General features: G+C 42.5%; 1 protein-coding gene across 8 annotated transcripts in view; it reads left to right on the top strand.

Moving 5' to 3' along the window:
- HSD3B1 (hydroxy-delta-5-steroid dehydrogenase, 3 beta- and steroid delta-isomerase 1) overlaps nucleotides 1–14741 on the top strand; it is a 16942-nt gene extending 2201 nt beyond the window's left edge. For 2 of the 8 annotated variants that reach the window (XM_040657355.2, XM_046912530.1), the window contains 4 exons: nucleotides 3128–3313; nucleotides 4525–4746; nucleotides 8830–8994; nucleotides 12403–14741. In XM_040657355.2, the coding sequence (XP_040513289.1) occupies nucleotides 3128–3313; nucleotides 4525–4746; nucleotides 8830–8994; nucleotides 12403–13217 (1388 nt within the window). In that variant the 3' untranslated portion in view covers nucleotides 13218–14741. 8 annotated transcript variants of the gene reach the window in all.

Genomic DNA, 14741 nt, shown 5'->3' with positions numbered 1-14741 from the left:
GCAGTGAGCTGAACAGCTGGTAGCAGTCACATTGCCCACTTCCCTTGGAGCCAAGCTACCAAGAAGTGACCTTCTGTGTATGCCCTGCTTCAAAGTGTCCTTACACAGCCAGAAAAGAGATGTTGGTTCATGATATTTAGACTCAAATTTCTTACAGAGATAAGAGTGTCTGCAGTAATCTTGCAGAGGCCTTCACATGGAGGACTTTCTCTCTGTTCCAATAATAACAAACCTTGTGGTCAGACTCACAGCCAGGCAGATAAGACTCATGAATAATAACACATCACACCCTTTGATGGACTTCAAGGCTGTACAAGAAGAGAGCACATGGACTGAGTTTGTTAATCTTAGCTTTAGAAGGTTAAAGCTGATGGAGGGAATCTTACTGTTGCCTTTTACTACGCAAGTGTGGGGACATAGAATCTGCAGCCCAATTTCTTGTGTGTGCACAGAAAAAGGATGAAAGACAGTGAATATACGTTGCAATGAGAGGAATTCCAATTTGAAGTTAGCACAGGAAAATTTGTCATGAGAGTAGTCATGTTCTACAGTAGGAGCCCAGAGGCTTCAAGAAATCTACATCCATAGAGGCATTCAGAGCTTAACTGTCCAAGGCCCTGAGCAACCTCATCTAGCCTGAGGCTGCTTTGAGATCTCCAGAGGCTCCTTCCAATCTAAATTGTAGGGGAACATCAATTTAATCACAAAATAAGAGCAGCACATCAAATCTGTGCCCTGCCTTACTACCACGGAGCTTCTGAGGCAGCACATAAATCTCTGCCAAAGAGGTGTCAGAATGTATTTTCTCAGGAAAAAAAAGAAAAACATTTGGTGAATGAGCTTAAAAGAAGAGCTCATGGGGTTTCGTCAGGCTGAGAGGCTACTGTACAAGCCAATTCTTCAAGTTTTCCAAGATTTTGGAAGTTTTCTACAATTTGGAATAAATCTTTGCCAATGCATGCCAAAGACACACTCTGTCCTGTTGCTTTCTGTATTTGATTGTCGTGAATATCTCTCATAAAAAATCAGGCAAGGTCAAATATTCCAAAAAAGCTGGGTCCAGGAACATTGTAAACATGTATGTTAAGGCCTACTCAAACCCTGCTGCTTCTCAACATCCCTGAAGGATGTAGCAGAAATGGGTAGTCAGGCTATTTACAAGAATGTTTATCTACAAATGGATCCAAATTAAACATTTTCCTTCAGTATATGTTGCAAATTTCTATGACCCTTCAATATGTAATTCACTCATCAATTTAACTTGAGGAAATACACTTTTGCCTAAAATTAAAGGGAAAATGAGACTAAACGTTAATTTCTAGTTAGCTGCTCAACTCATTTGCTGCAACACATATGAACAAAGAATGCTAAAGTCTTTCTGATCCTGAAGATTAAGTAGGAAAAGTTTACATTCACTTTCTCCCTTCTGACAAAGGAAGTTGATACTACTGAGATAGGAGCTATTTTTTTTTGTCAGGCTTGAATGTGCAGACACTGAGGCCTTTTAAGGTGGTGATCATTAGATCTTGGGTGATATGTCTTAAAACTGTTCTCCACTGCGTGAAGTTGTGGTAACTCAGAATTTCATTCAGCATAGTTGTCCAAAAGTTAATTATTTAAGTCTAGTTGCCCCTTGTCAATTTGTAATCAGAGAGAATGAAAAATGTTTCCAGGTAACAGACCATCCTGTCTGGAAGGGAAGAAGCTTTCCTTAAGTGAATCTACATCTCTAAATATACCCTGCTTCTCAGAAATGTGTTCACTTGACATGAAAAACGTGGATTTTTCATGGCTTTTTTTTCTTGGCCACAATTACTCTATGTTTAGACAGTAAAAGGTTCAGTTAAAACAATACGCATGCCTTTGATTTTCTTTGCTTCAGTTGTCATCACTCTGGACATCCAGGCACAATCTAGTGGCCTCCTTCCTCAACCCTTAAGGTTTTACTTTCTGCCCAAGGGGATGGGATCTGTCCCTCTTTTCCTACTCCCAAATGGCTCCTTTTGCCTGATTGCACAATAACAAAATAGCCTTCTGTAAGTGTAATTATTTTATGCCACCTAAAACTTCTGTGCTTTGCAAAGGTTATTGTGTTTATTCCTTCTGGTATCATGATTCAGTTCGTTCTCATTGCTGATGTGATTTTCTTCTTCATTTCTTCATTTGGTTCAAGGGACGTTTGGACATTGCGTTGAGGGACGTGGTTTAATGAGAACCATTGGTGATGGGTGAATGGTTGGACTGGATGATCCTGTGGGTCTTTTCCAACCTTTGTGTTTCTATGATTCTATGATTCTCCATCAGTCAACTGCTGCCCCAAAGTATTTTTGTCATGGTAAGCAGCAAAAAACCTGGAGCACCAACACAGTTCCTGGGCCAGCAGACCGGGAGACATGGGTGCAATTGGACACAACAGGTTTTATTTTATTTATACCACACAACCTGCTTAGTGTATATGTGTAGCAATTTATCCACAGGAGCCAAAATCTGCAAGCTCTAATTTTCTGAAATATGACTCCTGGACATCCACTCTTAGACTGTGTACAGCAAGAAAATGTCAGATTGCAAAGGCCTTGTTTTGTGATAAAGCCAAGGAGGAGGAAGACAATGTAGTTAAAAAATGACTATGCCTTGACACAAAATGCAGTGCTGGCAAACTTGGTACACGCTGTTAAATTATGGTTTAGTTTACAAATCCCAAACCCGCAACACAGCCTTGAATTCTTTCAAGTTGTTCCTGGTGGTCAGAAGTCTGCTGTGCCCTGACCTCACTGCTCAGGGAAGCAGCTCCATAAGCTCCAGCTAAGCTTGGGCGTACCGGTAGGTAAGCACAGTGTAGGAAAGTGTCTCATAACCTAGGAGGCTCCGCTGTGTTGAGTCCTTTTATAATACACCTTTAGGGCATTTTATTTCCTTTCTAAAGGTAAAAATGAAGCACCACATCTGAGTTTTTATACAGCACATTTTTCCTTGCAAATTGTGCGCGCTGCACAGAATTAATTTGTGGCTTCTGATAAGAAGACACAAAATCAAGGTCCTGTCTGAGAGGAGCCAAGGAAAGAAACACAGATAACAATTTACTTTTTTTTTTTTTTTTTTTTTTTTTTTTTTTTTTTTTTTGGTAAAGCTTTATTGGGGTCAGGAAAGGATTTCAAGGACGGTGTCATTGAAACAGTTGCCAAAATTTCATCATCTGTGTCAGCCAGAAGCTCTCTTCTCCTGGACCAAAGATGGGTTTGTTTTCCTGTTGTTATTTGGAGGCACAGTTTTCCAGCAGTGAAGTTTCTAAAGCTTTTCTTCAAGGACCTCTTTCGTGAGTGAACAAAAATCACACCCACAGAATAAAACAGGGAGTTTAGGAGTGTTTAGCTGCAAAAAGACATTGAAGCATTTTAAAAGATCCACTCCAGCTTTTCAGCAATTCCAGCATAATTAGGTGTGCTGCTGGGCTTCTCTGTAATATCCCTCGGCAGATTTTAAATGGCTACCTGTTCAACATTTTGCTTCAGTCTTACTATCCGTGATTGAGAAAGAGGAAAGGTCCGGGCATCCTGCCAGGACACAACAACCTGCGAAGGCAATGAGGACAGTGTGCATTTCAAGCTGGCGCCTAAGCCCTATCCCAGTCCCACCCTTGGAATGAATTGTGCTAAAACTGAGATGAAACCCTAGTGAGAAGTAACTGAGCGTTTCCCCCTTTTTTCTGGTGATGTAGAAAATAAAGACACCATTCACTGTGAAGCCAGCCACACCCTTTACTTTAACAGACATTCCACACCAGACATTTCAGAGCTGAGCCCTTCCAGCAGCTTTATTTTAACCACTCTATACTTCAGATCATTTCATCGCTCCAAAAGCCTCGCATATGCCAAACAAATACAAAATCTCCTGTTTCGCACAGAGTGAGAAATCCCTACCATAATGGGGAGCTCAGCATTCAAAAAGAGTCCACAGAGTAAACAGCTATTTCTTCTATTTACATTTAGATTTAAAGTTCCCTCCCTTATTACTATTACAGAAGCAAGCACAGAAAGCGAATGATCAGAACAAGGATTTTTGCTCCTAGGATATAGGACCAGGTCTAATCGGGTGTTCAGACACCATTGCATCAAGGACGTTCCACTCCGAAAGAGGAGGGGTGGAAGTACCATATTTGTTTGTAGCAAAGGAGACGTGTGAGAGGGAGGGCAATCAAAGTGGTGTGGTACATAAATACAGGCGAATCTCCTCCACAGCCTTCTGAATGCTAGAGAGGAGGAACTGAAGCGGACATCGGTGGGGTTTGTTTAGCACTGAGGTCGAGCACTTTCAGATATGTTAACATCCTCAGTTTGTAATAGTTCATAAATAGCTTTTACTTTGCATGGGAAAGTAGCATAGACTACTACTGGGTAGCAATAGCTAGCAAAAGGAAGAAATGCTTTAGAAATTGTTTAATGTGAGGATCAGTTTGCTTTCCAATGATCTCTCTTTCTGGTTTTTGATCTGTCTCTGGAGATTGATGCCCCATGTTTGCTTTCTCAGGCAAGAGGGGATCGAAGCACTCAAAGCTCTACAGAGACAAACCTGCCAAAGAGGAGCAAACCAGAGCAATGTCGCTGGCGGGGGTAAGCTGCCTGGTGACCGGCGCAGGAGGGTTCCTTGGCCAGAGGATCGTTCGCTTACTGCTGGAAGAAGATGAGGCGCTGGCTGAGATCCGGCTGCTGGACAAAGACTTCAGCAGGGAGGCACTCTGGAGCTTTGGCAGTGAGTACCATCTTGAGAGCATGGTGAGCTGAGTATGCATGCATTTGGCTCGGGTAGATGGTTGGAAGCCCTTACCTCCCACTCAAACCCAGCTTTGTGGGCACAGGTTTTCTTTCAAGGAAGTTTTGCATTAGTCTTATCTCTCTCTCTCTAGCACAGAAATCAGGCATTAGACTTGATAGCAAGAGTTTTCTTTGCCAGGCCCAGAGGATTTGCTAAGATCAGAAGAGAGACCAATGTACTGATAGTCTAGCAAACAAACTGCCTTCAGCCTGGCTTCTGTTGTATCCTGACTTTGCCTTTGCACTCTCAGCACTGGCTGAGGTTTCTGTAGATGTAGCTTAAGATTTGATTATTATTATTGCAGCTGTAAGGAGGGCAGAAAATTTATGATACGCATAGAAGAGACAGGACCCATTTCAAAGGGCAAGTTAGAGCTTTGTTTCTTTGAATGGGCTGGAAACAGCATAAAAGAGAGGTACGTTCACAGTCAGAAGCAGTCTGTGGTAGAGAAAGCAGCTCAGAAAACTATTTTGTACTTCACTGTAACCCATTTCCTGGGATCCTGAGCACCTCTAGAACAAGCCACACGGGTACCTCAATTCAATCATATTCTTTAGTGCCTATCTGACAGACATTTAACTGACATGCATTCCTCCATCACATCATACCCTCAGAGCTATTCTTCCCCCATGCTGACATTACCCCAGTGGGGAACCTTATGGAATAATTTACTAAAGAGCCACAGTCTTTCTACAAAGTGCTTAAGTGCCACTGAAAAATAGGAACAGTACACCATAAACCTGGTGCAAATTGTGCAAGCCTTTAGAACGGTTTTATACAACCTTTATGCAACTTCCTTCTCATTAAATCTCATTCACCATTTCTCTGTGGGTTTGCTAGATGCCCTTGAGCCCTGCAGCAGTCCTTTCTGCTCCGATTTCCTTTGCAGTGACAAAGCCTGCAGCTGCAACAGGCTCCTGCAGCACCAGCAGCATGTGTGAGCACAGTCCTGGCTGGGCTGCAGCAGAGGTTTCACCATTCCTTTAATGTTCACAGAAAAGCTCCCTCTTGCAGAAAAGCTCCCCCGGGCACAGAAAAGTGCCCTCTTTCCTTCTCCTCCCCTTTCTCTCCCCAGAACACTGCCCAGACACTGCCTTCTCCTGCTCTTGCTACATAGCTGCTGTCTATCTGACCAGCACAGGAAAAATCAGTTATCAGAGCCTTTCCACCCCCTTTTTTTTCTGCCCCATAAACAGGCAATAGGGACAACTGGCATGCAGTTCAGTTGTGTTTGAACTGCCATACCCCCCTGCACTTTGACAATCGGTCCTTCTGTTTCCATCAGCTTCTGTAGCTGAATGTCTTCAAATGCCTGTGCTCAGGAAATCTGATGTAGCCTCCTGCTATTCCCTTTCAAGCCCTTCTCTAGCACAGCAATCCCTACTCCAAACACAAAGCTTCTGCAGACATGGGGCTGAAGTCTTCTCACCTCCAATACTTTCACTGCAGTGAGTTTGGCTTAGTGGCACATGTTTGGATTTATTGAGCAGCCAGGAGCAGAACCGAGTCATTTTCTGTCTGAGCTCTCCAAGTACCTTATATTTGCAATATTTTGCAGAGTCAGGGTCATAGTTAATAAGACACAGGGGCATGTTTAAGTTACAGCTCTTTGTGCCAGTTTCTGCTGGGGGCACCCAAGGACACTTGTCTTTTAGTGAAGCAAGTTTCCTGCTGAGACCTTTACAATCACTTTCAGTCCATGTAGAACAGTGGCATTTGCTGTCTTCCACACCCACAGGGAGTCTGGGAGGGTCCCCTCAATGCAATGTGCTGCGAGCTGGGGCCTGCCCAGTTGTACTGTGTGGTTGAGAATTAATGTGGAATGGAACGTGGTAGTTGGTGCCACAGGTTTCCTACCTCTCATTTCCATTACATCATTTCTCTGGTTTCAGTTATGCAGTTCTTTCTGTTTACAAATACACGTGCAGCTCGGGATAGCTCAACTGCTAACCTGGAGCTGCTCCAAAGTAGAGGGAAAGTAGAGGGAGAAGGAATGGCGCTTCGTTGATATTTGTTTTGTTGTTGTTTTGGCTGGGTTTGGTGTTGTTTTTTTTCTTCTTCCCCCGGTACTTCTGTTGGGAGAAAGGTGGGAAGTTTCCTGGCTTTTAGCTCCATGTGGCAGATTTTCGTGTTTCACTGTATTCAAAAAGAAATGTAAAGTAGCTGTAGAAAAACTCAGCAGCTGAAATGGGAACAGAATAAACATCTCAGACCCCTGGGCTAAAGAAACCAGTAGCCTGCATTGCCCTTTACATATGAAAATGTGATGCAGTTTTCAATTTTGTCCTATGAATGACTGAATTTAGATCACTTTATTGAACTCCATTTACCCAGGAAAGTGGAGAGCTCTCTTGTGCAGGACATCATAGGAAAAAAGAAAGAGAGTTTAGGGCAAATAATCTGACTGGATTGGTGAGTCAGACACTGCTCACAACACGACGTTATATTTTACTAAGTAAACATTACATCTCCAAACAAAAACTACCATGTAGCAAGCAGAGAGCATTGCTTACAACTCAGCTTCTTATAACCACAACTTCAATTGCAAGCCCAATCGAGGCACAAAGCAGCTGGACCGCAGCTTTCCAATGACTGATACCCTCCATCTCTGTGATCAGATTTATAAAAGGCAGTTCCTTTTATATTTTTTCCTGAAAGCTTTGATTTTCATGTGCAAAACCCTCAATTTGCCTAGCTTGCGCCCAGCCACAGTAACCACTCTAAAGTACACATATGTCAGAATTTACATAGTGAAAATCACATAGTTTGGCCCTTTGGATTACTGCATCCCCACAAAGTATCACTCGTGGAGGGCATCCCTCTATGGGCTGTGCAGAGACTAATGTTTGTTCGAGCAAATCTATCAGATGCTTCACAAAAAGCCTCTCCCCATCCATACAGGTAGAGGTCAGTGTAAACCACCTGAAAACAGAGCCCTAGGAAATAAGGGCGCTCCCAGGACAGCACATGGCAGTGGTTGTAGTGGGAGAGCAGCAGCTTGAGATGTACGGAGTTTTAGGAAACGCTGAACAGTTAGGCTCTTGTTCCATATTTCAGATCAAGAGGATATTAAGAAAAAAATAAGGCCCTCAGACGTGTTGTGTCAGAACAGTTGTTAAACTAAGGCAGGATTAAATCCTGTCAGGTTACGAGATGAAGAGAGGAAACCACTGTAAATGGTATCTCACACTCAGTTCCGTGTGTCAGCAGCTCTGTCTGTCAGTGTTTCTCCACTAAAGATATGGGGTGAAATCCTGCCTGCTTGGGAGCGAGTGACAGAACAGTAGCATACACACAATTTTAGTCATGGCTGAGATTAAAAGCAGTGTAAATTAATCATGTCCTTCCCATATGTACATTCACTGAAGCTGGAAGACACAGTGCCTGCCTGTGCCTGGGGGGCCCTCTAGTGCATGCACAGCAAGCCTGGGAGAGGACTTACTGTAAAGACACCACATCCATAGAAGATGCAGGTTGCACTGAGAAAGCCCTCTCGCATGGCAGAGCTGCAGGCAGGCCAGCAGATTCCCAGCAGAGCAGCATGGCCTCAGTCTGTAAGACCCTCTGTGCCATTAGCCACCTGTGGGTGGAGAGGGATCGTTCTTCACCTTCAAGACAGGAGCACGCAGTGTCTGGCTGTTTGGTGCTTGGGTTAATAATTTAATAAGAAGCCAGCCTCTAGAACATATACAGCTAGAGCTGCTCCCCTTGTGAAATTTAAAATAGATCAGTTTCATACCCGAAGGTCCCTGCTGGCAGTGGGAAGGATTTCTTGTTATTATTTTTCTTTCTTTCTTTCTTTCTTTTGAAGAAGGAATTACACTAAATATGACTCTGAAAGTATGGTAAGTGATGCAACATAGGGCTTATGGCTCTGCAGTTAATCCCTGACATTACAGCCACTGGAAAATGCCTTCTGTTTCGCCAGCTTCAGGAAGCACACAGCCCTCCATCACTTTTGCCAGGCCTCACATTAGGATCCCTGGAAGGACTTTGCTTTGTTTTCTGCTGCCTCTGCAGAGTTCCAGGGCAAGACTGAGGTGAAAATCCTGGAAGGGGACATCCGAGATGTGGAATTCCTGCACCGTGCCTGTCAGGGGGTCTCGCTCGTCATCCACACAGCTTCCATCATTGACACCTTGGGCCTCGTGGAGAAGCAGCTGCTCTGGGAAGTCAACGTGACAGGTGAGAGGGCAAAACACCTTCCTCAGGCCCCTGCCTGTCACAAAATTTCAATATATTCCCTACAAGAACAAGTTTATCCTTATCCCTCTGATCCACAAACATTCTGTGCTGTGAGTAGGCACTGCCTGCCTTCTGTGCGTACTGATCTTCAGCTCCTAGGTGAGGATATGAGGAAGACGTTCTTAATTACATGACAATCTTTCTTGGTCCTTTGTTCTTCTCTACCACAAACGAAGGACCTCCTCACATAAAAATACAAAATATATTTCTACAGACAACATTTTGTATTGACTACACATCCATGCTCAGAGCAAGAAAGCAGTCTCTGTATTTGTGTTGTCTCTCTTACACACATTCTAAAACAGTGGGATGGGCATTTTGGTTGTTTCAGCCTGGCCCATCACCTGTATATTCAGTTTCCAGACCCTTTCTTTTCTGGTCTGTCAAAACTGAAGATTGGCAGGGACCACAAATTGGAGCCCAGCAGGTAGTTGTTAAGGACCCTGCCAGAGGGAAGGAAGATCAAAAAGGCAAGTTCCTGTAAAGCTGTCCATCGTGTGGAATGAAAAAATAAACATACAGGGGGAGTAGTTCAGAGAGATAATTTGTCCTGCTACAATCTGTTTTGTTTATTTACTTATTTATTCATTTTAATTTAATTTTATTTTTTTAACAAGGTCAGCTGGTAAATATCAAAGTTCTCTTCTCTTTTCCCTTCCATTTCCCCTTTGATGCTCTTTCGGCTTTCTGCCCAACCGAGACACTGCTATGTATTTCACAAGCATGCAGGATTAAAGTTTTCCTACTCACAGAAAAATAACCTTTACCATAAAAATGTACCCAGGAACCAGATGTGCACGTTCACAAACCAGAACAGAAACAAACAAAAAAATCCATCCAACTCCCAATGAATTTTCAATATAAATCTTCCTGGCTTCTAATTTGGACCTATAAACATAGAATACTTAGTAGGGGAAAGTTCCTAGATCTTATCTTCCACAAATTGGAGCAGTCTGGGTGTGAGCGGATCCCTCATGGAAAATGGCAAAGCCTGAGAACATGTAAGGGATGGGTCCAATCCCTCTGGGAAGTTGGCCTTCTTTTCGCAACCACATTCTCAAGTGGGAACCTCCATACTTCAGATCTTTTGAATGGGATCTCAAGAAAGAAATGAAACAAAGCAAGCCCATGTGGCATCTCCAAATTCAAACCTCAGGTCGGAGTGTGAGAACATCAATAAACGGTGAGTTAAATTTGCCATGATGTGGAGATTGTCTCACATTTCACACAATGCCTCAAGGATACAGTATCCTTTTAGGAAGTGAAGGGAAATTAAGTTTTAGGAGAAAAGGAATGAAAATAAGTAAGTGTAATCCAAAAATGTACTCTCTGTGAATCAGATCTTCAGGTCTATGTTCAATCTTTGTTCTTGCAATATCGACTCTGTAGAAAGAAGGACTTTGTGCAATTAGAATTTGCAGATCGAGTTCACGGAAGGCTTACTTTGTTACATGATAAATGAAAGATGCTTAAATTCTCATTACTATAAGAATCTTCTCATGGTTTACCATGCAAACTTTATTTTCAAACAAAGCACATTTTATTTGGGTGAAACTGAACCCAAAAGAATAACAAATGCCATGGTAATGTACTGTTAGTTTTGTTAAACTTGCTCTCCATTTGATTTTATCCAGCTCTTCCATACCTTTCCACTTTCCTCCATTTTTCAAACAGCAGAAATAGTTAATTAAACTATTAATTTTTAAAATCATGTAATTTACTAGTTCATTTTTGAGAAAACCCTGGCTCGTGTGTTACCTAAATACAGTGATTGGCTTGGAATTACTTTTCATGTGACTTTATTCCTGGCTGTGTAACTTTTCTTTCTATGTACTGCTTTAGTTTTTCTTACAGCCTCATTCAGATTCACACTGCATTTGTTTCAACATCTCTTATTTTCTTGTTCAAGTTTGAAAAAAAAGTTTTTGTGCCCTATCAATTTAAATTCATTAATTCTTCTCATCCCTTATTCATTAATGGGGCCGTATTTTGCTGCCAATATTTCTCACTCCTTTGAACCACTTTTATCATTATATTTTCCTTAGCAATGCTTTGTGCTGCCTTTGGTTGCTGTTCTGATAGACTGAGAAGACTTGTTAACGTACTTATTTGCCTTACTGCCAACACTGGATTTTGTCCTCCGGGTTTTTACCAATACCTTTCTGATTTTGGTTTCATGTTTCATTTCCAAAGATTTTTGAATGCCTCTGAACTGTATGTTCTCTTTCTAAGGCAATGTCTCTTTCCTATATAATGTCTCTCATGACACCACTCACAACATGTAAGGTGATTTCTTCCTCAAATCTCAGAAGAAAAAAGAGTCAATTTGCAATTTAAACAAATTACTACAATATTTCTAACCACACTGAGTGTGTTTTCCTATTTTAATCCTCCTAGCTACTTGAAAGGCCTTGAACTGGCCAGCTTATCTCTCCTACCCTTGAGGTAAGCATTATGATAGGATACTGAAAGTAAGAAATCCCCTATTTTTTAAATGTTATACAAAAAGTCACATTACGTGCAGCTGCAGTGAAGTCAAAAGCAAAAGCCAGGATATTCCAGAAATGTAAGCATGCACATTTCTCTGTGGTTTTTGACTACATGGTATCATATGTTGTTCTGACATAAGGTCTTTCTCTTCAAGCCCTCCTCTGACTCCTGTTGACTGGTGAATGAACTCCATTGGGTAAAGTTTCAAAGCAAACCATCAGGTCCTACATTAATTCTGTCCCTGCTTAGAAAACCACCCACGGGCATCCTTAAGCCTGGAAAACAAAGTATTCAGCATACATCATTGAAAACTGATGAGAGAGAGACTTCTGAGGGTTTTCAGCCGTAGGCCAATCCAATCTACAGACACAAGACCCTGCCTTTGTGGTCAGTGAAGTTACTTCACAGTGTCTGTGTTAGTGCAAGGGGACGTGATTTAGCAGAGGGTTGTTAGTTAGGGTAGTATGGTTAGGTCATGGTTGGACTGGATGATCTTTAAGGTCTTTTCTAACCTGAGTGATTCTATGATTCTATGATTCTAAGAAAGAGCAACATTTTACTCAAGCATAAAAAAGCAACCCACATAATTAAAATCAAATGTTCATTCACGTAAAACTTCTGCAGCTACACTGACAGCACTTAAGAACAGGTTCAGGGCAGGCCTAGTTTCATTGAACATGTCTAGCCCAGGACAGGATTCCTACAGCTGCAGAGAGGGGAGATCTGGCAGAGCTCGGGCCAGAGGTGCTGTCTTTGACCTAAAAGGACCACCTTTCTCTACCTGGAAAGCTCCAGGCTGGAGCCTTTTTCAGTTAACTCATCTACATGCCATCTAACTTCCATGTTTTTCTTTTGAAGGTACTCAGATGCTGCTGGAGGCATGTGCTCATTGTAATGTTCAGCACTTCATATATACCAGCACCATAGAGGTGGCAGGCCCAAACTGCAGGGGTGACCCAATTTTCAATGGTGATGAAGATACACCTTATGAGAGTACATCCAAATTTCCTTACGCTCAGAGCAAGAGGCTGGCAGAGGAATGTGTGCTGAAGGCAGATGGCCAGATGTTGAAGGATGGAGGCGTGCTTGTGACCTGTGCCCTGAGATCCATGTACATTTTTGGAGAAGGATGCCCATTTCTTCAAGGTCATTTGGATAAGTGTCTACTGAATAAAAATGTCTACCTGCGCTTCTCCAGGAAGGAGGCTTTAGTAAACCCTGTGTATGTGGGGAACATTGCCTGGGCACACGTGCAGGCAGCCAAAGCTTTGCAGGTCCCACAGAAAGCCAGACACATCAGGGGGCAGTTCTACTACATCTCAGATGACACTCCTCACATGAGCTACGCAGACCTAAATTACGAGCTGACCAAGGAGCTGGGCTTTGCAATTGAGCCGTGGCTCCCCATGCCTCTGACAATGCTGTATTACTTCTCACTGCTATTGGAGATCGTGAGCTTCATGCTCAGGCCCTTTGTCAGGTACATCCCCTCAACCAACCGCCACCTGGTCACTCTGCTGAACACCCCTTTCACTTTCTCCTACAGAAAGGCACAAAAGGATTTTGGCTATGTGCCCCGTTACACGTGGGAAGAGGCAAAGAGGTACACTAGCCAGTGGATTGCCTCCATAGTCCCGCAGAGGAGGGAGTACTTAAAAAGCAAAAAAGCCTAAATGCTAAGAAGAGCTGAGGCCTACCTCAGCAAGGGCCACGAGCCAGAGGGCAGCTGGGGAAACAGCAACAGCAGGTAACTACCCAGTGTTTAATTGAAAAAAAGAAAAAAAAAAGTGTAAGGGCACCCTCAATCATCCCCAGAACCAAAATAAATAAAGGTGAAACATCCGTTTGTTTGTCAAGAACAGTCTGATCAGGGTAATGTTATTGTATAGTCCTACACTTGGGCAGCACGGAGATGTTGAATAAGACTCCACACAGCCCTTCTTTTTACTCTGCACGTTCTTTAAGGCTTTTTAAAGTAATAAAGGCACAATTTGCCCTAGGACGATGACTACAATTTACAAGCATGTATTGTTAGTCTATACCCAACTCATTCAGCATTATGCAGCAGGCAGAAGCCACTTGATAGCAAAAGCAGTTATAAATCTTGCTCACTTTTTCAGAAACGTTGTCCAGCTTTCTGTAGTACTGACAGTACAACCTGGGTGGAAATACAGGCAGAGTAAGGCAACAACATAATGTTCAGTACAACATTATCTTTAATGAGGGCAGTTGTGTAGAGGGAAAGGAACCAAATTATGTCTGTTCTTCATCCCTTCTCATTTTCCTAGTTAAGATTTATCAAATGTGATGGCAGCCCATGAAAACTATAGCTGCAACATGATGAAAAGGAGAAAAATATTGCAGGACAGCCTTGGTCACTGGAGACATTCCACTGCAGATTCAAGATGTTTGAGAACACTGGAGAAATAGCAAACATGGCTGAAAAGAAATATAACACTATTTTCATGTTTCACCTGGGAGCAAAGGTTAACATTAGCCAGTAGGTGCATATATCCTGTTCCTGTGCTTTTTCTTCTGGCTCTGTGAAGCTTGTGTTGTAAAAGACAACAACTGGTTTTTTGCTTTGTTATGTTTTGTCTGGGGTTTTTTTGTTTTGTTTTGTTTTTTGTTTTTTGTTTGTTTGTTTGTTTGTTTTTGGCTCAAACCTTGCTTCATGAGGCCTTTTTGATTTTGGATAAGAGATCTGTATGTCTCTGGTAATACTCCTCTTATGGTTTGTTCGGTGGGATATCCTACACACACTATCCCGTGAAAGTTCTATAGACTATAACAACACTTGAACTTGCCAAACTAGTACATATATCTCTCAGCATTTGAATTGCTTTGGAAATGCTCAAATGGAAAATTCTATTCATATGTAACTTTGGAGCAACATGTGGTGTTGCAGTGTGGTGTAGCAATGCCTTCACTCTGCCCAAGTAGATGTAACAAAGCCCAAGAAATTTTCTGTACCGATTGCGTAACCTTTAACTTTCCCTTACCCCCACCCCTCTTTCCCTGATGCGTTCCTGAGATCAATGGATGTACTACAAACCACGTTGCACCCACGGTGGTGACTGTCGCGCTTGTTTTCTGCAAAGACTCCTTGCTTTTATTTCCTATCTGTTTTCTACTACTCGTCTTCCCCTCCCCATGCCCCTAAGCAACTCGGATTTGTAATAAACTGGTCGAGCTAA

This window comes from Gallus gallus, chromosome 1, assembly GCF_016699485.2.
Source record: "Gallus gallus isolate bGalGal1 chromosome 1, bGalGal1.mat.broiler.GRCg7b, whole genome shotgun sequence".
In the NCBI taxonomy this organism is placed as follows: Eukaryota; Metazoa; Chordata; class Aves; order Galliformes; family Phasianidae; genus Gallus; species Gallus gallus.
This window is presented reverse-complemented; position numbering and strand designations above follow the sequence as displayed.